Source organism: Suricata suricatta, chromosome 6 (genome assembly GCF_006229205.1).
Source record: "Suricata suricatta isolate VVHF042 chromosome 6, meerkat_22Aug2017_6uvM2_HiC, whole genome shotgun sequence".
Classification (NCBI taxonomy): domain Eukaryota; kingdom Metazoa; phylum Chordata; class Mammalia; order Carnivora; family Herpestidae; genus Suricata; species Suricata suricatta.
The window spans coordinates 9,430,636-9,457,101 of NC_043705.1; the positions used below are offsets into that span (position 1 = coordinate 9,430,636).

The 26,466-nt window shown below is 39.0% G+C and overlaps 1 protein-coding gene across 3 annotated transcripts in view; it reads right to left on the reverse strand.

Moving 5' to 3' along the window:
* The window catches only part of COMMD10 (COMM domain containing 10), a 197,503-nt gene that overhangs the window by 142,716 nt on the left and 28,321 nt on the right, over positions 1–26,466 (reverse strand). For all 3 annotated transcript variants that reach the window (XM_029941565.1, XM_029941566.1, XM_029941567.1), the window contains exon 5: positions 14,105–14,215. In XM_029941565.1, the coding sequence (XP_029797425.1) occupies positions 14,105–14,215 (111 nt within the window). The remainder of the gene's footprint in view (positions 1–14,104; positions 14,216–26,466) is intronic.

Consider the following 26,466-nt stretch of genomic DNA (forward strand, 5'->3'; position numbering starts at 1 on the left):
ATTAATAAACATACACATGCAAATTTAAAAGCCATTCCAACATGCACCTCCATGTGTATAGCAGCATTATCTACCGTAGCCAAACTATGGAAACAGCTCAAATTTCCATCAGTTGATGAATGGATAAAAAAGATGTATGTATACATACATTGTATATATGTGTATATATGTACATACACACACACACACACACACACATGCACACATATACACAAAACGGAATATTACTCATCTATCAAAAAGAATGGAGTCTTGCCACTTGCAACAACCTGGATGGAGCTAGACAGTATTATGCTAAGCAAAATAAGTCAGTCAGAGAAAGACAGATACCATATAATTCCCTCAGACGTGGAATTTAAGAAACAAAACACACAGTCATTGGGAGAAAAAGGAGAGAAACCAGGAAACAGACTCTTAACTGTAGAGAACAAACTGCTGGCTACCAGAGGGGAGGGGAGTGGACGGTAAAACAGGTGACGGGGAGCAAGGAGGCACCCGCTGCAGCGAGCACAGGGTGATGGACGGGTGCTGAGTCACCACACTGTACACCTGACACTGGCACTACAGTCTGTGAACTAACTTGAATTTAAATGAACATTTTAAAAATGAAATTAAAAATAAGTATAATTTTTTTTTTAAAAAGAATGTTCCAGACTACATGTCCAAACATGATAATCCCTGGAAAAGATAGCTTACCCTGCAGTAAACACTCATTAGTCCAGCAGTTACTAGAATTCTAACCCATGGAATCACTTCTAAGATCCACTTCCCTTATTTTAACTGGCCAATAATGTCAGTGTCTACCAAAAGGCTGAAATATGGCTTTAAAAGGAAAGGCATTGTTGAAGGATTACTTGAAAAATAAACCATATTTACAAAAAAAAAAAACAAAAGATGGAATATATAAACAGAATGCTCTGCAGTCATTTAAAGTGATATTGCTGAGTAAAATTTAATCAATTGACACTGAAAGGTGTTTACAATGTAATGCTGTGTGGTGGGAAAAAACTAGTTTATAACAAGTATTCTGGAAAGCCATATACCGATTAAATATCTCACTCAAAATTATTACCATGGGGCGCCTGGGTGGCTCAGTAGGTTAAGCGTCAGACTCTTGATTTTCGCTCAGGTCATGATCTCATGGTTTGTGAGACTGAATCCCAAGTAGAGCTCTGTGCTGACAGTGCAGAGCCTGCTTAGGATTCTCTCTCCTCCCCTCTCTCTGCCCCTGCCTGCTCACATATGTATGCGCATGCTCTCTCAAAATAAATTTTCTAAAAAAGAAATTTCTTTTTACACATTCGCTTATTATTACATTTTATCTTCACCCCGAATATGAAATTTCTCAGTTATGTTATTTTGTTAACTAACCACAACTGCTACAACAAATATATGGCATTTCACTGATGTTGTGTATCGAGTATCAACAAATTTTATGTATATAAACAAAAAATAACCATTTATTTTTAAGCTTATTTATTTGGGGGGGGGGGGCAAAGAGACAGAGAATCTTAAGCAGACTCCACCCCAAAGAGGGGCGTGTAGATAATGACCTGAGCAGACATCAAGAATCAGATGCTTAACCGCCTGAGCCACCCAGGCGCCCCACCAAACAATTTTTATAAACAAGGTAAGACATTGTAAAAAATGATATATAGTCAGTGCCTTCATTAATTAGGATCAAAACTTTTCTAAAACAAGTTCCCCAGATTTGCAAAAATGAGATTATGCTCTGTCTCTTGTTTCTGCTGGCAGCAAGAGGGGGATGAGCGGTGAGACGCGGAGAGCACCCCGTCACCGGCCCGCCTGCTGCACCTCTGTTCACTAGGCGCCCTCGCCACGGGACGCTCCCGCTGCTTATGGACTTCACTCGCCATTACACGAGGTGACCATGCCCTAGCCAAACAGCGGCCTGCACACCCTCATCCAAATACAGACCGAAACACAGACCTGGGGGCACTGAGCTGATGCTACAGACAAACATGCAAATGGCCAGAGACAATGACCAGGCATCTTGGAAGGGCCACGTTTCCAAATAAGAGGGCAGGTGACCCAAGATTTGAGGATCTGATTAAAATCCTTAAAGCACTTTATATACAGACATGAGTGTTTTTTTTTAAGATTACATAATTTTGGATGAGAAGTATTAAGGAAAGTAGAAAAGGTGAAACAACAACAACAAAAACAATACAAAGAAAAATCTCTACTTTCCCCAATACCATAAAAACAGTCAACAGGGCCCAAAACTTTGTTCTGAGAGGAGAAATATATTATACAAGAAAAGTGACTTCTCTTTTTCCTATAAGCTTAATTTTCTTTAAATAAGTCTCAGATAAAGGAATGAAAAAATTTAAAGGAAACAATTTACATAATCCACTAAACGTACATTTAAGCACTCGCACGGTAACATAAGAGCAAAAATGCTTAAGATCTCATTTAAATTAGGGGCGCCTGGGTGGCTCAAGCAGTTAATCAGCCAACTTCACCTCAGGTCATGATCTCATGGTCAGGAGTTCGAGCCCTGTGTAGGTTCTGTGCTGACAGCTCAGAGCCTGGAGCCGGCTTAGGATTCTGTGTCTCCCTCTCTCTCGGCCCATCCTCCATTCACATTCTCTCTCCCTCTAGCAAAAATAAATAAAGATTTTAAAAAATTTAATTTTTTTAAAATCTCTTTTAAATTAGGCCAGGAAAGAAACTGTCAACTTTTTTTTTTTTTTGGACTGATTCAATATTCAACAATGCAATTTACTTGCAAGAAAACTTAATCTGACCATCTTTACTGTTCCTTGAATCTAAAACTTATAATACCATCCCCAAATGAGAATTCTAGATTTAGAAAAGTGATTCAGAAAATCACCAATGGTGTTCGAAAAGCTAATAGTTTCAACGGAGATATAAAACATTCACATTGTGCACACTTTAACCGATTCTGGCTGTAGCACCGTTGGTAGAGACGGCTCGTTATGAACTCCTCCAGGATTCCCAGCAGGTACTGGGTACATCGTCAGCCAAGGCTGCAACAGACCACGGGGAAGCCACTGGCCGCACATTGAGAACTCTTACATTAGGAGCACTCTTCATGTATTTGGACCACTTCGGTTTCCAAGTTGATGCAGAGTAAACATGCAGACAAGATCAGATGTTAGGTTTTACTTTTATCTACTCCTCTCTTAAAGGCTAGGCTTGCTATATGCCAGACCAAGCCAGAGAAGTCTGAAGATTCAAATTTAAAAATCCCTGAGTGACCCAGGACCTAATGAGTCTATATGAGGGTCCTCCACACTACAAACTGCTCTAGGGGGGCCATGGCCCAGGGTTCCATTTCTGTCTCCAGCCATTTCCTCTCCATCAACCCACTACCCCCAACACACATCACACTGCCCTCTCCACCTGACTCAATTTAGAATCCCTCCCTTTTGGACACAGGCCGTCCTTTCTCCCTTCATCTGATACACTGGGCAGGGATGAAATGCTGATTAAATCCAGGTACCCACCTGCTCCACCTCTGTACCAGAGCAGCTAGAAATGGACCAAGAAAAATGTACAACCTTCCAACAGTTTCCATTTTAAATTCATGGCCACAAATTTCAAATGGGCAATCAGCTCTGCTCAACACAGTCAAGTTGACTAAAATGCCCTGAGTTTGTTCCTCTCCCCAGTATCCAAAATACTATTTCATACTTTCTCCTCTGCTTCTCGAACCTCCTTAACCTACCACTCCCCCAGCTGCATGGAGAAAATAGCAGCAATCAGACACAGATTTCTCTTCCAATCCCCCAAACTACCGATCTAACCCATACTCTTATTCCTTATTGTAACGAATGCCATGTTCCCACTTCTTTCACAGTTCAGCCCTTCCATTTGCACTCTGGATCTTGCAACTTCTCACCTTCTCGCGGAAATTATATCCCTCTCTGTCCTGTGTCATCCATTTCTCTGCCCACGGATCTGGGGCACTGGCGTACGAGCCTCCGCCAGCATCTGCAGTCTCTAAATCCACCCTCCCTACGCCGACTATCCTGCCTCCAGGCTTCTTGAAAGAGTCATCTTAATATGGTGGCTTCCACTTTGTATCCTCATATTCCTTCCTTGGTTTAATCCAAGCATGTTTCTTTTTCCTCTCAGCTGTAACCAAGATGACCACTGGCTATCGGAGAGGTCCATCTAGCCAAATACAACACTGGCAGGCCTGTTCTATTTCCTGACCTCTCAGCAGCATTCAATACTCCCCGCCTCTGAAAACACCTCCTCCCGCCCCGAGACAGCGATCACCAATGATCTCCAGGTCACTGAATTCATTCTTTTATCACCTATAGTGGTTAGAGGTTCAGGCTATTGAGTCACATGGACCTGGACCCAAGTCTTGGCTCTCTCACTTTCTAGTACTCCCATCTAGGTATGGATATTTAACCAGTGAGCAAAGGAGGGAAAATATTAGTAACTAATTCATAGCTGTGAGGATTAAATTAGTTAATTTACTTTTTTCTTCTCTTTTACCTCTTAGGAACACAAGACATATTTCACTCTCCAAGAAAGGTTCTTCCTTTCGTCTCTTGCTGCTCCTTCGCATTCACTGTCATAAGCTCCTCCAACCCTACTTGCCTTTTAAATTTAAAAGCTCATAATTTTTCTTAATGTTTATTTGTTTTTAAGAGAGAGAGAGTGTGAGCATGGGAGGGGCAGAGAGAGATGGACACAGAGGATCCGAAGCGGGCTCTGTGTTGACAGCAGTGTGCCCGATGCAGGGGCTCGGACTCACGAACTGTGAGATCACGAGATCATGACGTGAGCTGAAATCAGATGCTCAACTGACTGAGCCACCCAGGTGTCCTGGAGCTCATACATTTCTATACTCTCTCCCTAAGTGATTGATCTCCACCATCCTCAGGACTAAAACTACAATCTAGCCCTCAAGGATCTCCAAATCTCAGTTTCTAGTCCATCATTTTCTCCAAAGCCCCAGATTGCCAACGGATCTCCACCCGGATATTGCAGCTACATCATACTCAACAGGTCCAAGGGATAGGCCTGTATCCTTTTTCACGCACTCTTCTCTCCCCTGGAGCTCCCCTGCCTGTCACAGTCTCTAACTCCTTGCTGCCGGTCCCTGGAGCTCCATATCTTCCCTCTTGTGTAACACTCACTCAACTTGTATTTACTGGTGTGCTGGACCATAAGCTCCATGAGAGAAAATAAGACCTTCTCATATCATTAATACCTTGCCTAGTGTCTCTTAAATACAATACGATTAGTAAATGCTTCTTGAATGGAATCTGAGCTATTCAAAACATACTGCTTATTTAATTTACGAAATGGCATTTTATTTGTTCAGTTGTCTAATTCAGTGTAAACATTTTTATAACAAAAAACACTTAAACCACTGGTTTATATTAATGTCATTTCTAATCCATAAAAATACATCAAACAAAATTTAGAAGTACTTCTAAATATATTCTATTATGTCCAGGGAATTCTATAATTATCAATTGCCTCTGTATGCAAAAAGCTAAGAGGCTCCAAAGCTAAGAAAGACAAATAAGAGTGATATTGTTTGTTTACCTACTTTGGAATCCCACAAAATTTTTAAAAGGAATGTTAGTGAAAAGATGATATTTTAAATCTGAAATGCATGAACTTTCTGGAATCTTTTTAGAAAGAATTTTCTTCTCCAAGACTCTTCTATCATTTTCCCCACATGAACACTAAATACTGTCACACTCTAATTGTGTATTCATATTCTGTTTGCCTTTACTCCTCAAAGATAGTATCCAAACAATATATTTTTTTTAGCTTATAAAAAGTCTTCTCAGGGGTAAATGGAGAATTTCCACTAGGGAGCCTTAAATATGAAAAACAAAACTTGCACGCGCGCACACACACACACACGCACACACACACAGATACAAAGAGACTGACTGTGATATCAAGATGTACAGACATGACTTGAACACTTCAATGTACTTGAATGCACAGGCTTTTTAGAAAGTCAAACTGATCACAGAACTAAAAATATGCACTAAATCGAGGAAAAACATTTTGTATTGCTCTTATGTAGAAAACATGACCCCTTGAAGGACACTATCATTGAGAAACTGATCACACTTAAAAAAGATACAAAACAAAGTTGAGAATCAGAAAACTAGAGCCACACAGCCTTAGGAATACTTAAACTGGATTGAAAAGGACCAGGCTTTGTTCTCAGAGTATCTGGGCAATTATCTCACAAATAAGGGCTATTTCTATTCTCTATAACTGCCAGAGTATTTGATCAGATAGCTTCTATTCTCTGGAACTGCCAGAGTATTTGATCAGATAGCTTCTGTGTGTTCTATAATAAACTAAAACATATAATGAAACCTTATATGTACATTAATGGAATAAAGAAATTATAAAAACAGACGATGGCTCTCTAATGTTACAAAAGTACTTGAGCTTTTCACTGGTCTCCTACAATTATCCAAAGCACTTAATTAGCCAGTTATGAAAGAGCCTATATTTGAGATAGTAATGTCACATCTTTCTCCAGAGGCTCTTAAATCCTTTGAATGCACGCTTTGAGTTTCTGAGCATGTTTCCAAAATAAATATGGAAAGCCATTAGCAAGACTTCTTTTTAGTTTATACCCTTTCACCTACTAGTTACACTTCTGGGGAATCATCCTATATACCAAGGAGGTTTTATTAATTCATTCAGTTAGTCAATCACTCAGTAAATGTTTATTGGCTGCTTACTATGTATATATACACAAATAAGTCTGTCACAGTATAACAGGAAAATACTGGAAACAAACCCATTATTTGACAGTGGAGGAACTGGCAGAAAACCACAGTATTTCACACCCAAAGCACAATACAGTTATTCAAAATACAGGCATGGTAAGCTAGAAGCAATACAGAGCAAGTTTTACAGAGTTAAACGAAAAAAGCAGAACATAAAATCAAAAAAGTCATAGAATCACAATCTCAGAAGAAAGGATCCACAGAATAAACACTGAAATGAATATATCAAATAGACTGGCTGAATCTTGGGGGTAAACCTCTGAGATTTTCTTTATATCTCTGGAATTTTCAAGTTTCCGACATATATACAACCCAACTAATTAAAAAACCACAATTATTTATTGTTTCTTGAGAGAGGGAGGGGGGAGCGAGCGAGCTGAGTGAGGGCACATGTGCACAAGGGACCGGCAGAGGGAGAGGGAAAGGGCGGGGTCTGCAGCAGGCTCCCACCCACGGTGAGCCCTACGAGGTGCGTGATCCCACAACAGTGAGATCACGACCGGAGCGGAAATCAAGCGTCAGACACTCGGGTCTCCTGTGGGGCTCAGCTGGCTAAACATCTGACTCTTGGTTTCGGCTCACGTCGTCACCTCATGACTGTGAGTTTGAGCCCCACGTGGAGCTCTGCAAAGACAGCATGGACCTGCTTCGGATTCTCTCTCTCCCCTCTCTCTGTGCCTCCCCCACTCGCACAGCCTCTCTCTGAAAATAATAAACTTTAAAAAAAAAAGAGGCACTCAACCGACTGAGTGACCCAAGTGCCCCAAGAACCACAATTTAAAAAAAGACAATATTTATCAATCATCTCATTTGAGAAGAAAAACCACTGACCTGTCTTCAAAATTTTTTGAACCCTAAACAATGGCACATTTGAAATGGCACAAATGAAAATTACTATCTTAATACAGAACTTCTGAAAGCGAAGCTCATTTTCTAAAATTTCTCCTCAAAATCAGTGAGTAAAAAGCCCCAGACTTTACAGAATGTTCCTTCAGATCACAAGATAGCATGCTGCAGAAAAAGCAGTAATTGCTACTTATCAAAATGGAAAAAGAAATCTGATTAATGAATGAGATTATCTTCTCATAACCATATCAAGTACTGAACGGTAATGATAAAATCTCAATTTTTTCCTAGATCAAATGCAAACATCATTATTTTTTTAAAAAATCACTTATAAGAGATGCAAAGTGAAAAATGAATGGAAGGTCCTATAGCAAGTTTTAGTTTTAATTGTCTTTTTTCCCCTATATTTTTAAAAATGTCCATTATAGATGTACAGATGTTAAAAAAGAGAAAAACAGGGGCACCTGGGTGGCTCGTCAGTTAAGCATCCGACTCAACTCAGGTCATGATCTCGCGGTCTGCGAGTTCAAGCCCCGCATGGGGACTCTGTACTGTCCTAACAGTTTACAGCCTGAAGCCTGCTTCAGATTCTCTGTCTCCCTATCTCTCTGCCTGTCACCCTCTTGCACGCTCTCGCTCTCTCTCTTTCAAAATTAAATATTAAAAAAAATTTTTAAGTAAAACTAAACTTAAATTATCAAGTGAAATATATTGAAATATACTTACTTATACAGATTAGATTAGTAAAAATACAGCATTTGTAAAATTCAGACCTGCTAGGGAGAGCAGCTTCAAAAATCAGTCAGTACAACCATCACTTGTAAGGAGATCCGAAGACTTTACGTTTCTGATACAAGAATTCATAACTTGGACAACACTTGCATGTTTCCCTTACTAAGGAATGCGTCATAAACAGATCTACGTGTTCCCATTTCTCCATCTTCCTATAAAATGAGGATAATAACAAGACTTCATACCTGAAAGAAGTCTTTTATTTTCCTTTTTTCTTTTCTTTTTAAATTTTTTTTTGTCTTTATTTTATTTTGAGAGACAGAGAGTGAGTAGGGGAGGGGCAGAGAGAGAGGGAGACACAGAATAGGAAGCAGGCTGCAGGCTCTGAGCTGTCAGCACAGAGCCCGGCGTGGGGCTCGAACACACACTGTGGGGTCATGACCTGAGGTGAAGTCAGATGCTCAACCAACTGAGTCACCCAGGTGCCTCTATTTTCATTTTTTTAATAGGATGACAGCTTTCTTTTTTTTTTAAGTTTATTTATTTCTTTTGAGAGAGTGAGAGCACGTGAGAGAGAAAGTGCCTGCAAGAGTGGGTATGTGTCAGAGAGAAAAGGAGAGAGAATCCCAAGCAGGCTCCAGGCTGTCAGTGCAGAGGCTGATATGGGGCCGGAACTCGTGAATTGTGAGATCATGACCTAAGCTGAAATCAGGGGTTGGATGCTTAACCAAGTGAGCCACTTAGGTAATCCTAAAAGAAGTATTCTACTTTTTTAAAAATTACTTTTTTTAAATGTTTATTTTTGAGAGAAAGAGAGAGACAGCATGTGCAGAGGAGGGGCAGAGAGGGAGACACGGAATCCGAAGCAGGCTCCAGGCTCCGAGCTGGCAGCACAGAGCCCACGCAGGGCTCAAACCCACATGGACCGCGAGACCACGACCTGAGCTGAACTGACTGAGCCACCAGGTGCCCCAGAAGTATTTTAAATAAAGGAGGAGACGCCATGTCTAGCACAGAGGAAGCACGAAAACAGGGCTCTGCCTCCTTTTTCCTCACCCTAAATAGAATCTGTCGTCCATGTTGGAAATAAGAATGAAGATCTCTAACTCAAAAAACTGGTACTAAAAGTCCTAAATTCACTTGAAATCATAATTACCCACCACAAAGTACCTTGTACAAACAGCATAATCCAACTTAACCTTAAGGTAAATGACAGTTCCCTTTCATGGCGATTTGACCCCAGGTGTTTCAAAGGGAGAAATGAATGAAAGACAATGATTCTGTCTTAAAAGATGTACCAGTAAACTTTAGAATCACTGTGCCGAAAAACACGATTGTCCTGCAGACAGTGCAGAGCTACTGGGGGAAACACAATAATGCACGATTCATGGCAAAGGTAAAATATGTTAGTGTTTTTAGGATATTCAAAGTTAAGGTGCTTGGAATATTCAAAATTACCAACATTTGTTAAGTATAAAATTGCTATTCTCTATAAATAAAGAAGTTTCAGCTGTCCATGACGAGTCTAGAACTATTTACTAGAGTCATTCGACTATCTTGGGGATTCCTGTGTTCTCCTTCCTCACAAAGAAATTAACACAAGCGACAGAAGGTAACAAAAATGGCAACAGTGTTGAAGGCTTTTTAACAAATTTCATTTTGGCAAAGAATCAGAGAGAAATTAACAAACAATGAAATCATGATGATTTCATTTATTTGTTCCGTACATATCTGATTAATAGGCATTAATTTTGTTGATGGAAACAAGAGAACTCTATTGTTATATACAGATTAGAAATGTGAACGCTTAGCATTTCCCACAACTACTGACTTCACGAATTATTTTGAATGTTATTTCAAATAACACTGTAAATGCCAGAGGTTAGGTAAGCACAGAGCTCTACTGCCCTCTAATGAAATACACCAAAAAAAAAAAAAAAAAAAACCCCAAACAACACAAACATCTCTTTTTGATGTATCTCAGAACAGGAAAATAATCTTACTTTGCTAAATGCAGTAGACTAACACTAAGACAATTAGCTGCAAACAACTAGAATATATAAATCAAAATACTGCAAGAGAAGCTACAATCACCCAGTTCTCATGATAAAATTAGTAGCAAAACAGGAAAGCCTTGAGACAGGAACGTCCCAAGAGAAAGAAGAGCAGTACAACAGTACTATCTAATGTGATAGCAATTAGGACTTCCCGGCAGGCTACGCTCTTCATGTGTAGGTTGGAAGCGAATGAGAAGAAAGACTTTTATAAACCACACACTTCCGTGAATTACAGGAAGGTTTTGGCTCAGCAGCTCAAAAGTAAACATCATCAAAATAGTCTCTCATATTTCTCACTGACTAACCCTCTCAGCAATGTTTTTAAGTTTATTTATTTGTTTTGAGAAAGAGTGAGCAGTGCAAGGGCAGAGAGAGAGAAGAGAGAGAGAACCCAAAGCAGGTTCTGCTCTGTCATCGTGGAGCCCAAAGTGGGGCTCGATCTCACAAACCATGAGATCGTGACCTGAGCCCAAATCAAGAGTTAGATGCTGAACCGACTGAGCCACCCAGGCGCCCCTCTCAGTATTATTTTAATAAATGCATATTTTCAGGAAAACTACCCTTTAACATATCCACTTAAAAGAATTATATTTAATGCTTTCTGCTTTAAACAAACGCCAATTTCATAATACGGCACCTCTGTATTCTACGATACTTTCCATCATAAGCTAACCAGTCATAACTTTTCATCATTTTCAGTAAAACGTCTCCCTTCTCAGAGTGCCTACGAGGCTCAGTCGGTTAAGCGTCTGACTCTTGCTTGCAGCTCAGGTTATGATCTCACAGTTTGAGTTCGAGCCCCACATTGGACTCTATGCTGTCTGCACAGATCCTGCTTGGGATTCTCTCTCTCCCTCTCTCTGCTCCTCCCCTGCTTACTCTCTCTCTCTCTCTCTCAAAATAAACTTAAAAATTTTTTTTTTCTTAAAGTTCTCCCTTCTTTTAACAAACTTGGTTTTTAAAACATGCTCCATATTCCTGCTCCTTTCATCTAACATTCCCACCTGTCAAGAATTCCCAAAATCTCACGTGAGGAGAAAGAACAGAGTACCAGATCATAAAGAGAAAGAGGGAGAATATGAAAAAGTACAGCTTCCCAGCAGCAGCTCCCTGAGAGAACAGAGGTGTGGCAGCTAACTGCTCCTTCGAGCCGAAACACAGGGCACTTGGAGATGGCAGGTGTCTGTCCAGGCTGATACCCTCCATTACGTGGCTCTTCTTTAGCAGATGTGAGAAACAGGGCTCAAGTCTGCACAATGCTATACGGAGAAAGAGGTGCACTTAAGTCTGCATGCAAAATGAAAATATCGGGGTGCTTGGGTGGCTCAGTTTGGCATCTGACTCTTGATCTTGGCTTGGGTCATGATCTCACAGTACATGGGTTTGAGTCTGTGCTGACAGCTCAGAGCCTGGAGCCTGCTTCAGATTCTGTGTCTCCCTCTCTCTCTGCCCCTCCCCAGCTCATGCTCTGTCTGTCTCTCAAAATAAATAAACTTAGAAAGAGAAAGAAAGGAAGGAAGGAAGGGAGGAAGGAAGGAAGGAAGGAAGGAAGGAAGGAAGGAAGGAAGGAAGGAAGGAAGGAAGGAAGGAAATATCCTCTGCCTTTGTGGGATGCTTCGCAAATGGCCTGTTTGTCAATGCAAATGGTTCCCTAGCTCTACAAGGTCTATGGATAACCAAATGCGCATTCAAAACTTCAAAATAGCAACACACCAGGAAATACAAACGTACCCCAGGCTCTATCTCCCAGTGACTTGGATTTCACATCCGTAGGATTTTTCTAAGTAACACGGATTAAAGACATGGTTCTTTTACTAGACGTATTACTCATTTGTTCCTACCGTCTAAAAACAGAAATGACATATAAACAGACTTCGGAGACATAATAAAGGAGCTGGGAGGACTCGGGCATCTCCAGGCCCAGCACCGCCCGCACAAGGACGCGGGATCACAAGGGTTTCCTTCCAGCCTATCAATTCCACTGAGCTGCTCGGACAGAACATGTGACAGGCCTGAGAAATACAACAGTGAAAGGGCACAGCCGCTTGCAGAAGGTATGAATGTGTGTGTGTGTGTGTGTGTGTGTGTGTGTGTGTGTGTAAGTACGCATGTGTCTCCACTCAGAGCAGCCAGGCTACACTACTGAGTTCCAGACTGTTATCCCAAACCTGAAGGAATGCCCTCCCTAGTTCACTGTAAGAGACCATCAGGCTTTCCAGGCGGTCCTCCCCCTCCCCAGGTCTCAGTAAGCGTAAATATTGAAACTATGATTAAGAACTGAAAAGGGGAAAAGGGGCAAGGAAAGGGAAATGAGTCCATCTCATCAGTAAATAAATTCACTGCAGGCTTTGGTTTAAAACAAAGGCATTTATTTATTCATTAGCCAAAAATAAGTTTTATTGCTGCTGCTGAAGACGGTAGCAGCCTGCAGTTTTTAAGCATTTATACGTAATAGTAGGCATCGGACTAAATAACCACTCAATACCCTGGGTTTCTCATCTTTGTATAGACCCTGCGTGATGAGTAACATTATTCCCAGTTTACAGGTGAAGAAACCGACACTCATAAAGATGAAGTGGCTTGCCCAAGGCTCCACCACTACTAAATTATAGAGCATCTATAATACACCAGTCACTTAGACTCTTAACCACTAAACTTATATTATTCTATGTATTATTGTTATTTATATTGTATTCATCAACTTAAAATGTGTGAAATGCAATACTTTTGAAACCTGGCAATGAATTAATACGTTATATACAGTGAGACCCAACTCAATTGCCTAAAATGTTATAGGCACGTTAACCTGGTCCCCATTCCTATGCAAGACAAAATGCGCATGATATAATACATAAGGAAAGTTCTAGCAAAAAAGTAATACTGCTCCCTCGTTCAGTGCCCATTATAAACAATAACATGTCTCCCATTATTTTCTGATCGTCCAGCCATAGTTATCTCTCTCTCCTCAGGTCTTCCTACCTAATTCTCACCTCTATTTTGTCTTAAAATGGAGCAAAGTCTCCTTTACTTAGAGGGGAAAAGTCACTCCCCCTCATGTATCTCCAAAAGATAATCGCTTACCTTTTTATAGTAACCGGTTATCCTACAGTGAACTAGGGATAGCTTTTACTGCTATCTTGAATATATACTTCTTCATATGCTACAGTAAAAAAAAAAATTCCATACCAACTCTTTTAACTCTGATAAGATGTTCAGGCTTCCTGAAATTAATGCTAAAAAAGAAATCATCGCGCAGTACAAAACTAATCCACAACTCTTCCTCAAGAGCTGAGACTTAAACTCACGTGCACAAGTGTTATACACAACACACAATACACGTCATCTTGGTAACGCGGGCATTGGCTAGATGACAACATTCCATCTACAAATATCCAAATCTTTAAAATATTAATTTTATATGGCTATTACCAAGTGTTCCCATGGCAGAATCTCAAAGAAGGGGTAATGAAACACTCTTGCAAGACAAGGTATTTCTTCAAATGAATAACAAAGGGTAAGTAAATCTGATTATCAGAACCTGTCACGAAGATCTATCCATTCGTTAAGCCTTGTTTAATTTTAATTTAATTATGTTTTCAATGCGGGGAGGAGCAGAGACTCTTCTAACAGTAAAGTCCCAGACCTACCTGGTAAACGAAACGCGCCACTTCACGAGGTGCCGGCTCTTACCTTTGAATCCTCACTGCTCACTCCCAGCTGTAACACGGCTTGAGGCGCTTTCAGTTTCGCTTGGGCCGAGTGAGCCATGTGAAGGTTAAGCTGCCATCCGACTGTCTCTAGCTATAAACGGCAAGTACAGATTGGAATCAGATGCGACGGAAGGAAGAAAACAGTCAACTTTCAGCAAAGCTCCCACCCACAGGAATGAACACGGATAGCTGGGACTTCATGGAAGGTCAGTGCTCCGGCTCCTTCAAACCTGCATTTTCCACAAACTCTCCCTTTGGGCTCATTAGATTGGCCTTGTGCCAGGCCTGTCAAATTCAACAGTAAAACTGGTCTTCGAATACACTGCATTCTGAAAACAGAGGTCTTAGACTAAGCAACAAAGAACACTAAAAGAGTCCATGGTCTTTAAACAGCGTATTACTATTTCTCGATACTATATGTTAAAGCCAATGATTTTTTCAATAGTTATGGATTTTAACTACACTTTAATGACCTCCCGTTATCTTTCAAAACTCTGAACTGAGTAGAATCCAGGTAAGACTTTTTTTTTAATTTAGAGGAAAATTGAAGTATGCAGATGGTAAGAGGTTCACACATTTAGACACAGTTAGCAAGACTGGAAAAGAGCCAGACCAAGAATTGATATTTACTAGTGAGCAGGTGTTACCAGGCTTTCCAAAGTACTCTACCTTCTTATGGTTCCCAGGGATGATGACAGAGCTAATTAGAACATTTCCTTTGAACTTATTAATTAACACAAGAGCAAAATTTAATCAGCTAAGGCAAAAATAGTAAAGACAGACTAAAACAGTTTAAGTTTTATGTTAAAATATTAAACAGCACAAATGTGGCTTCACTGAACTTGATAGATGATTGGTTTCGCTACACTCACAACCGGGAGTACAAAGTTTTAGGTTTACCTTTCGATAAATCTCGAGTAACACTATTTAGGAAAGATGTGTGAAACGCGACTGCCACGTGCCTCTGACAACGCGGCCCTAGTAACCGACTCAGTAAAAACTACCCGAGCCGCCCTGGTACGATGGGCGGTCTCACAACAATTTTTACTTAATCAGGAACTGCTAACGTGAAAGCCTGCTCAACAGCCAGAATCACAGCAGTGACTCGAAGCCAAACTGGAAAGAGAGCAATGAGAGTATTATGTCTTCGAGAGAGGATGTGATGAGAAAATAAAGATACATTTCTGTTCTTTCTGGCAAGATGTTACACGGACATAACCCACAACACCTAAGTAAAAAAAAAAAAATCAATGTAATGGTGTGTGTTAAGGATCCTTAGCATACTGATCTTGAACGGTGATCTTAGTAAGCTTAGTCTCTAATACCAGCCCACCACGATTTTTTTTTTAAATTTTTATTTAGATTCCAGTTAGTTAACATGCAGGGCATATTGGTTTCAGGAGCAGAATTCAGTAATTCATCACTTACATACAACACAACACCCAGTGCTCCTCACAAGTGCCCTCCTTAGTACCCAGGACCCATCTAACCTATCCCCAACCCTCCTCCCTCCACCGACCCCGTTTGCTCTCTATCGTTGAGTCTGTTACGCTTTGTTTCCCTCTCTTTCTCCCACACATGCCCTATGTTCTTCTGTTTTGTTTCTTAAACTGCACATGAGTGAAGTCCTGTATTTGTTTTTCTCTGACTGACTTATTTCACTTAGCTTGATATTCTAGCTCCATGCACACTGTGGCAAATGGAAAGATTTCCTTCTTTTGCTGGCTATGTAATATTCCATTGTGTATATATACCACACCTTCTTTATCCATTCATCAGTCAATAGATACGTAGACTCCTTCTATAGTTTGGAGACTGTAGATAATGCTGCTATAAACGTTGAGGTGCATGTGCTCCTTTGAGTCAGTATTTTTGTATCCTTTGGGTAAATACCTAGTAGTGCAATTGCTGGGTCGTAAAACAGTATGGAGGAACTACCTTTTTTAACTTTGTGAGGAACCTCCACACTGTTTTCCAGAGCGGCTGCACCAGTTTGCATTCCCACCAACAGTGTAGGAGGGTGCCCCTCTCTCCACATCGTCACCAACACCTGTTGTTTCTTGTGTTGTTAAGTTTAGTCCTTCTGACAGGAGTGAGGTTGTATCTCATCATGATTTTCATTTGTATTTCCCTGATGAGTGATGTTGAGCATCTTTTCATAGGTCTGTTAGCCATCTGACTGTCTTCTTCAGAAAAATATCTATTCCATAGGCTACCTTTTTGTTTTGTTGATTGTTTTCTTTGCTGTGCAGGAGCTTTTTATCTTGATCAAGTACCAAGACTTCACTTTGGCTTTTGTTTCCCTTACCTACCCACCACCATTTTTAACGGTCACATTCAACGGGCCCCCCAACAAAACGAGAAAAAGCATGTCACAACCACTCTCATCTATTCAAGCATTTTGACACAGGTCACTAACTTTTTTATGTTTATGTATTTATTTATTTTGAGAGCAAGAATGCTGCACACAAGGGAGGGGCAGAGAGAAAAAGAGACAGAGAATCCCAAGCAGGCTCCACACGAGCCACACAAAGCCTGACACAGGGCTCGAACTCACCACCTGCGAGATCATGACCTCAGTCAAAACCAAAAGTCGGACGCATAACCACCTGAGCCAATACACATCACTGTCTTAATTAAAAGTACCTGGAAGGTACTCATTTTCTTAAAGGAAGAGGAATATAGAAAGAATAAGGAGAGTTATAAAAGAATACAATTACACAGAATACAAATACACAGAATAGTAGGAAAAAAAACACAATTTTCAGTGAAACTATGAGGCAATGAAAATCAGTAATACTTGAGATAAGGACTCTTATTATACCCATTTTACAAATTAAATATATAAAATGTAAACAATTGGTGAAGTGGAGCAAAGAACATACAAAAGTCTTTATGTTATTATTGTGATTTTTCTTTTCTCTAAGTTCCAAATTACATAAAAATCAAAATCAAAAGTTACGAGAATTAATTCAACTAAGACTCATCACTGGATACTAAATCTAGGAGTAGAAAGTTTGATTTGGAAGGCACAGTCATAAAGTTTCCACCCACAACTGCTGGTTAACTGCAGAAGGAAAAAGCAATTCTGCAGTGAAGGAAACAAAGATCCTAACCAGAGAACAAAATTAACATCATCAAAAAATGGCCAAAAAAACATTATGTGGCCCTAAGTGTGATACCCTGCAAAAAACACATTATTTATGTAGCTTCTAAACCAAAAAAATCATACCCTCAATTTGATTATGAAGAAACAAAAGAAAAATAAAATTAGAGATCATGAAAAATAAGTGAAATGTCCACTTCAGAAGCATAAATGTCCTGAAAAATAAAGAAAAGCTGAGAAAGAAGTATTTACTGACATCGCTTACATTATTATATTATTTGCCACATCTCTACTAGGCAGAAGTAATATAAATGTGAATAAGCAAAATCCCTTTGCGTAGGTGAAAATCATATAGTGTATTACTGAATTATTCCTTTGAGACTCATAACTAAGAAACAGATACAACAGTCATCAATATTTTAATTACATATAAAACGAAGAGATCTAGCTTAGGATTCTGACTTACATTAGCTCAAATACGTTTGCTTCTATTTAAAATAAAATTCTGCCTTCTGTACAGCAAAAGTTGTATTTTAAAATACCAGGAACCATTTTAACATTTGTTTCCTTATTTTATGCTCAGATTTACATCTGAGGGTCCTTCCACCTTAGTCAACATCCTAGATTTTTTATTAACATTTTATTTATTTTTGAGAGAGAGCACTAGTGAGAGAGAGGCAAAGTGAGAGGGGACCAAGGACCCCCAGCAGGCTCTGCAGTGACAGCAGGGAACCAGATGAGGGCTCATATTCACAAACCGCGAGATTGTGACCTTAGACTAGACGGACGCTCCAGTGACTGAGCCACCCAGGCCCCCCCTCAACATCCTAAATTTAAATATCATCAAAATAATATAAAACACAAGAAAAATAAGCCACTAATTTTTTTTTTTAAGTAGGCTTCACATCCAGCATGGAACCCAATATGGGGCTTGAACTCCAACCCTGAGATCAAGACCTGAACTCAGATCAATAGCTGGATGCTTAATGGGCTGAGGCACCCAGGCACCCGAAGCCACTGATATTTTTTTCAACTCAAGCTAAACTGGTTAAATGATAGTTCTTACACATCTCACTAATACTACTTCTTACCTGACAATTCTACTAAGATGTCAGTTCAAAATATAATGACTTCAAAAATAAACACACATAATGACTTTATTCTCTAATTTCATTGTAACAACCTCAACATAAACTTAAATTATCATAATTGCTTTGTAAACCACAATTCCAAGCAAACATACAAAATTGGCCAAAATTGTGATTAACCTTTTAAATAGAAAAAAGAAAATGTAAAGTGCTACACCGGATTCTAACTATGGGGGCGCTCTGTAACAGAAGCCACTGTTGGGACTGTATAACACAGTGAGAAATGACTTTCATGTTGCAAACCAAATACTAAAGTTCCACAGAACAATTTTTACCCAGAGCCGAGTTCTTTAATAAGCTTTATTACGTTTCATTTTGAAAATGCTATTTAAAAACCCTCTAAATTGACTTTATCACCCATGAAACCACTAATATTTCAGGCTATCTATACCTAGAAAAATACTGCTCAGAAACAATGAATGAGTTGTAGGAACTAAATGTGTAGGTATTCATGAAACATTTTATTATTGATCATAATAAATCATGAAAATACAGAAAGAACTGTAACTGCCAAAACAGAAAGCACTATCTATATTCTGTTGCTATAAGCCACCATTTATTTTATAACTAGAAAATACCACAGGCAGAAATTTCATTTATGTATGGCTCATTACAGAAACTATATACCTCTATTTACTCTAATTGAAATACAGAAATTAGGAGGTTGACTCAATGCTTAATTTAAGAACATAAACCTATTTGTAAAGCTTAGCTAAATACCTGCTCCACAAATTTTTTCTTAACCACTTCTGACTTCAATGATTTTTTTTCCTCCCAATCTGATTAATTCTATGAAGCTCCTAATTTAAGAAAGAGTGACTTCTGGTACATCTGAAGAAAAGAAAAAAACCAATCCTTTGATGAACAACATCTACAAACTCTCTCAACAAAACACAAAGAACTATCTGAGGGCTCTACAAGGAACAAAAGCACACAGATTTTAGAGAATCAAAACATAATATAATGTGAGCACCCATGGGTCAAAAAAGAAATTAAAGAGAAATAAAAAACTACTTTGAGACAAATTAAATTGAAAATACAACATAACAAAATGTATGGGCTGCCACAAAAGCGGTTCGAAGAGAGAAGTCTGTATCGATGTATGCTACATCAAGAAACAAAAAAGATCTCAAACAACCTACCTTTACACCTCAAAGAACTTTACACTAGAAAATGAATAAACAAAACTCCAAGTAAATAGAAAGATGGAAAAAATGAGTATTAGAAATAAATGAAATAGAAGCTAAAAAGACAACTTTAAAAAATACCAATAGGAGCTCCTCAGTGGCTCAGCTAGTTTAGCATCAGCCTTCAGCTTGGGTCATGATCTAATAGTTCAGAAGTTCAAGTCCCAAAACAGGCTCGCTGCTGTCAGCACAGGACTTGCTATAGATCCTATGTCCCTCTCTCTCTGCCCCTACCCTGCTTATGCTCTTTCAAAAATAAATAAAACATTTTTAAAAAGATCAATCAAATTAAGAGCTAGATTTTTTTTTTTACAATTTCATGTCTTTTATTATTAGTATTATTTTTTAATGTTTACTTATTTTTGAGAGAGAGTATGAGAGCTGGGAAGGGGCAGAGAGAGAGGGAGACACAGAATCCGAAGCGGGCTCCAGGCTCTGAGCTGTCCGCACAGAGCCCGATGTAGGGCGCAAACCCACGGACTAAGAGATCATGACCTGAGCTGAAGTCACACACTTAACTGACTGCGCCACCCTGCGGCCCACTAAGAGCTAGAGTTTTTTGAAAAGATAAACAAAAATTGGCAAACTCTTAGCACCAAAGAAGGGCAGGGGGGAAGAATCAAATAAATAAAATCAGAAAATGAAAGCGGAACATTACAACTGATACCACATAAATACAAAAGGCCATAAAAGAATACTATGAATAAATTAAATGTCAACAAACTGGACAACCTACATGAAATGTATAAATCCGTAGAAAGATACAACCTACCAAGACTGAATTAAACACACACACAAAAAGAAAATCTGAACACATCAATTCGATTTTTCTTACTAGACCAATTCCTAATAAGGAGATTGAATCACTAATCAAAAACCTCCCAACAAACAAAAGTCCAGGACCAGATGGGTTCACTGGTGAAATTTACCAAATATTTACAGAAGAATTATACCAATCCTTCTCTAAGTCTTCCAAAAATAGAAGATGAAGGAACACTTCCAAACTCATTTTATAAGGCCAGCATTACCAATATGAAAACCAGACAAGGGTGCCACAATAAAAGAAAATTTCAGGCCAACATCCTTGATAAACATTGGTGCAAAAAAATCCTCAACAAAATATTAGCAAACCAAATTCAGCAATGCATGAAAAGGACCATACCCCATGATCAAGTGAGATTTATTCCAGGAATGCGAGAAACGTTCAGTAGCCACAAATCAATCAATGTGCTACGCTGTGTTAACAAAATGAAAGATAAAAATCATACAATCATGTCAACAGATGCAGAAAAAGTTTTTGACAAAATTCAGCATCTGTTTATAATTTAAAAGGAAAAGACTCCCCAAGGACTGGATACAGAAGGAACCTCAATAAAAAAGGGCAGCCAGGACAAGCCCACAGCTCACATCATACTCAGTGGTGAAAAGTTTAATGTTTCTCCTCTAAGATCAGGAACAAGACAAGGATGGCCACTCTGACCACTTTTTTTCCAACAAAATATTGCAAGCCTTAGCCAGAGCAGTTCGGCAAGAAAAAATAAATAAATAAAAGGCATCCAAATCAGACAGGAGCACATGAATCTGTCACTCCAGAGGACAAGATTTTATATATACAAAATCCTAATGATGCCACCAAATAACTCTTGGTATTTTAATAAATGACTTCAGTAAAGCTGTTGACATAAAAATCAACAAATTTATTACATTTCTCTACACTAATAATAAACTGTTAGAAATTAAGAAGACAATCCCATTTACAACTGCATCAAAAGAATAAAATACCTAGGAATAAATTTAACCAAGGAGATGAAAGACTTACACACTAAAAATCACAAAGCACTGATGAAAGAAAGTGAAGACACAAATAAAGGGGAAAACATCCCATGCTCATGGACTGGAAGAAGCGCTTTGTTAAAACGCCCATACTACACAAAGCAGTCTACAAATTCGGTGCATTTCCTATCAAAATGCCAATGGGATTTTTCACAGAAATAGAACAAACCTAAAATCTGCGTGGAAGTACAAGACCCCAAATGGCCAAAATGATCTTGAGATGCGTCCTCATTTCAAACTATATTACAAAGCTATTAAAATTTTAAAAACATGATACTGGCATAAAAACAAACACATACATCAGTGAAACACAATAGAAAGCCCAGAAATAAGCCCACACATGTGTGGCCAATTAATTTACAACAAAGAAATCAAAAATACACAATGGGGAAAGGACAATCTCTTCAATAAATGGTGTTGAGAAAACTGAACAGTCACATTCAAAAGAATGAAACTGGACCACTATCCTGTTCCATACACAAAAATTAACTCAAAATGAATTAGAGACTGGAACCTAAAACTCCTAGGAGAAAATGGGCAGTAAGCTCCTCGACATCACTGTTGGGGATTATTTTCTGGATCTGACATCAAAAGCAAACGTAACAAAAGCAAAAAATATATACTAGTGAGACTAAACTGAACTAAAAATCTTCTGCACAGCGAAGGAAACCACCAGAAAAATAAAAAGACAACCCACCAGATGGGAGAAAATACTTGCAAATCATATATCTGATAAGTGGCTAATATCCAAAATATATAAAGAACTCGTAAAACTCAATTTCAAAAACTTAATCTGTTTTAAAAATGAGCAGAGATCTGCATAGACATTTCTCCAAAAAAGGCATACAGATGACCAACAGGTACATGAGAAAAGGCACTCGACATCAGTAATTATCAGGGAAATAGAAGTGAAAACCACAATGAGAAATCTCTTCATACCTCATGCAATGGGTATTATCAAAACCAAGAAACAACAAGCGTTGGTGAGGACGTGGAGAAAGGGGAACCCTTGTGCACTGCTGATGGGAATGCAGCCTGGTGCAGCCACTGTGGAAACCAGTATGGAGGTTCCTCACAAAAATTAAAAATAGAACTAGTCTATGATCAAGCAATTGCACTTCTGGATATTTACCTGAAGGAAATGAAAACACTAGCTCAAGAAGATATCCACAACCCCATGATCACTGCAGCATTACTTACAATAGCCAAGATGTGGAAACAACCATGGCATCCACAGACCTAGGAATGGCTAAAAAAAATGGGTGATATGTGCACATGCACGCTTATGCACAGACACCCACCCCACACACAACGGAATATTATTTTACCAGAAAAAGAAAAAAAGGAAATCCTGCCATTTGCGACAACAGGGATGAACTCAGAGGGCATTATGTGCAGTGAAATAAGTCAAACTCAGAAAGACATCCCATGTGATCTCACTTATGTGTAGAATCTAAAAACAACAATAATCAAACCCAAAGCTACCAAGACTGGGGGTTGCCAGAGGCGAGGAACAGAGCGAGGAGGCAGGTGAAATGAATGAAAGTGATCAAGAGGTACAAACGTCCACTAACAAGTGAATAAGCCCTGGAGATGTATGTATAGCATGTCAACTATAGTCAATACTACTATGTCGTATGTTTCAAAGTTGCTAAGAAAGAGTAAATCTTAAAAGCTCTCATCACAAAACAAAACAATCGCTGTGTGTGGTGATGGATGTTAAGTACACTTATTGTAGTGGTTCCTTCACAATGTACCCAAGTGCTGAGTCACACACCCTTGAAACCGATACAAGGTCATAAGCCACTTATACCTGTTTTTTTTTAACGATACAAGTACATGCAGACTGGAGAAAAACACTTTTCACATAATGACACAGGCAGTTTGAAAGTGAAATGATGGAAAAAGATCTATCACGCAGGCACTGATCAAAACAAAGCAAGGAGGGCTATAAAATTATCTGAGACAGAGGAGGACGTTAATTAAATAACAATAGAAGATGAAAACAAAGCTAAAGGTCTTAGAACTGCAATGTATGTCGGGTAAAAATTGAGAGAACTAAAAGAAATAGACAAATCCACAACTATAGTTAGAGACGTCAAAACTTGTTTCTCAACAATCGATAGAAGAGCTGGACAAAACATAGCCAGACTACATAAGAATTCAACATCAACATCAAAGAAAAGAATCTAACTGATATTTATAGAACACTTCACTCAACAACAGAATACACATTCTCTGCAAATACCCAGAAAACACACCAAGATACACCATACCTTGGGCCATAAAACATATGCCTAAAAAGAGCTGATACCATACAGAATGTGTGTTCTCACCACAATGGCACTAAACTAGAAATCAAAAGCAGAAAGAGGAAAATCTGGAGACCGAACAACATAATTTTAAATGATTCATGAGTCTCAAGGAAACTCAAAATACACATTGAACTACTTGAAAATAAAAAACACAATATATCAAAATCTGTGGGATACAGCTAAAGCAACACTAAGAAAGTTCCAAATACTTTGGGGCACCTGGGTGGCTCAGTCGACCAAGCATCCACTTTCAGGTCAGATCATGATCTCACTATTTGTGGGTTTGAGCCCCGCATCGGGCTCTGTGCTGACAGCTCAGAGCCTGGAGCCTGCTTGGGATTCTGTGTCTCCCTCTCTCTCTGCCCCTCCCCCACCTGTGTTGTCTCTTGCTCTCAAAATAAACATTAAAAAATAAAATTTACAAAAATGTACCAAATACTTGTATTTGAAAAGAAATTTCAAATCAATGACCTAAGAAACTCAAGAACCATAGGCAAAAAAAGCTAACCTCAACCAACTGGCATATCTTAAAAAAAATAATTCAAAAGAGATCATGGGCATAAATAAAAAATACAAAACCACAACTTTTTAGGGAAATAAAAATAAAACTAAGCCACAAGTGTTAATGGTCTAGGGAAGGGAAACAGTTGAGACATGACACCAAAAGCAAAATCCGTTATAAGAAAAACTGATTAATTGGCCTTCAACAAAATGAAAACTTTGCTCTCCAAAGGATCCTAATTAAGGAAACGAGAAATCAAAGCACAGACTGGGAGATAGCATCTGCAAGCCACGAATTTGAAAGGATTAGTATCTAAAATACACAAATAACTCTCAAAACCTAATAGTTTAAAAAAAAAGAAAAGAAGTAATCCAATTAGAAAATGTGCAAAAGGCATAAAGAGACATTTCACTGTGGAGGATATACAGATGGCAAATAAATACAAGAAAAACTGTGCGGCATCATTAGTTAGCCAAGAAATGCAAATTAAAGCCACAATGAGATATCACTACATACCTATCAGAACAATTACAATAAAAAATTGTGACAACTCCAAATGGTGGCAAGGACGCAGAGAGAGTAGAAGGATCCCTCGTACATTGGTGATGGGAATGCGAAATGATTTAGCAACTCTAGGAAATGGTTTGAGAGTTTCTTATAAACCTAAATATAAAGGAGCGCCTGGGCAGCTCAGCTGGTTAAGCAACTCTTGATTTTGGCTCAGGTCATGATCTCACAGTTTGTAAGACCAAACCCCACATCGGGCTCCATGCTGGTCTGCTTGGGATTCTCTCTCTGCCTCTGTCTGCCCTTCTCTTGCTCATGCATGCACAGGTGAGCTCACTCACTCACGCGCTCGCTCTCGCGCTCTCTCTCTCTCTCTCTCAAAATAAATAACTTTTTTTTTTAAGTTTAAAAAAAACCTAAATTGGGGCACCTGGGTAGCTCTGTCAGTTCAGCGTTTGACTTCAGCTCAGGTCATGAGCTCATGGTTCATGGGTTCAAACCCCATGTTAGGCCCTGTGCTGACAGCCCAGAGCCTGGAGCCAGCTTTGGATTCTGTCTCTCCCTCCCTCTGTGCCCCTTCCCTGTTCATGCCCTATCTCTGTCTCAAGAATAAATAAATATTTTAAAAAATAAAAATAAATAAAGTCCTTAAAAAACACCTAAATCTATAACTATCCTATCACCCAGCAACTGCACTGATGAGTATTTATTCTAGAAAAATACTTATTATGCTCATGTAATAACCTATACACAACGTCTATGACAACTTCAGCTGTAACAGACAAAATCTGAAAACAATTCAAATGTCTTCCGAAAGCTAAATGCTTAAGCAACCTGTCTTCCATGCATACCAGGGAATACTACACAGCAATAAAAAGGACTGAAGTATTAATACCTCTAACAACCAGAATGAATATCCAGAGAATTATGGGAAGTGGGGAAAAAAGCCAATCCCTGAACGTTACATACTGTATGATTCCATTTATATTATACTTCTTGAAATCACAGAAATTATAGAAATGCAGAAGAAAGTGATGGTTATCTGGAGGGTGTGGGGCGGCAGGCACGAATGGGAAGTGGGCGGGGCCAAGAAGGGGCCAGGAGAGAGCCTGTGGTAATGAAAATGCCCTGTCTCTTGACTGGATGACTGTTAATGTCCTGGTTGAGATACTGCGCTAGAGTTATGCAGGGTGTCATCACTAGGGGACCCTGGGTGAAGGGTGCCTGCGATCCCTCTGTATCTCTTCTTACAACGGCATGCACATCTATCACCATCAAAAGGCTGATTCACTTAAAAGAGGAAAGGCATGAAGAAGAGGAGAAAGATTAATACATGTAACTAATCAGGAATTTTGCTCAATTCGTATTTGTACCTCATTCTTAGGTATATGATTGTGGCATTTAAAGCAAATCTAATGCTCAATAAGGTCCCTATAATGCTAACTGGTTGTTCCATATTCTTTGGTTTCAAAAATTATATGTATAAAGCTGAAGCAGGAGATAAGAACTTCTACATCTTTCACAAGAAGAGAAAGGAATTTTTCAATTCCATGTAATCTGTTTAATAAGGTTAGCTCCTTGAAGTATTTCTCATTATAAACATGTATCACCAGGAAAGCAATACCTGCTGGGAAAATCAATTTCTGAATATATGAAAGGTCATACTTAGAATCCCTCAGTAATAGCATGGCTGTAAGTATGTATATGCAATTCATCTTTGTTTAAAATGAGAGAGTCAGAGTAA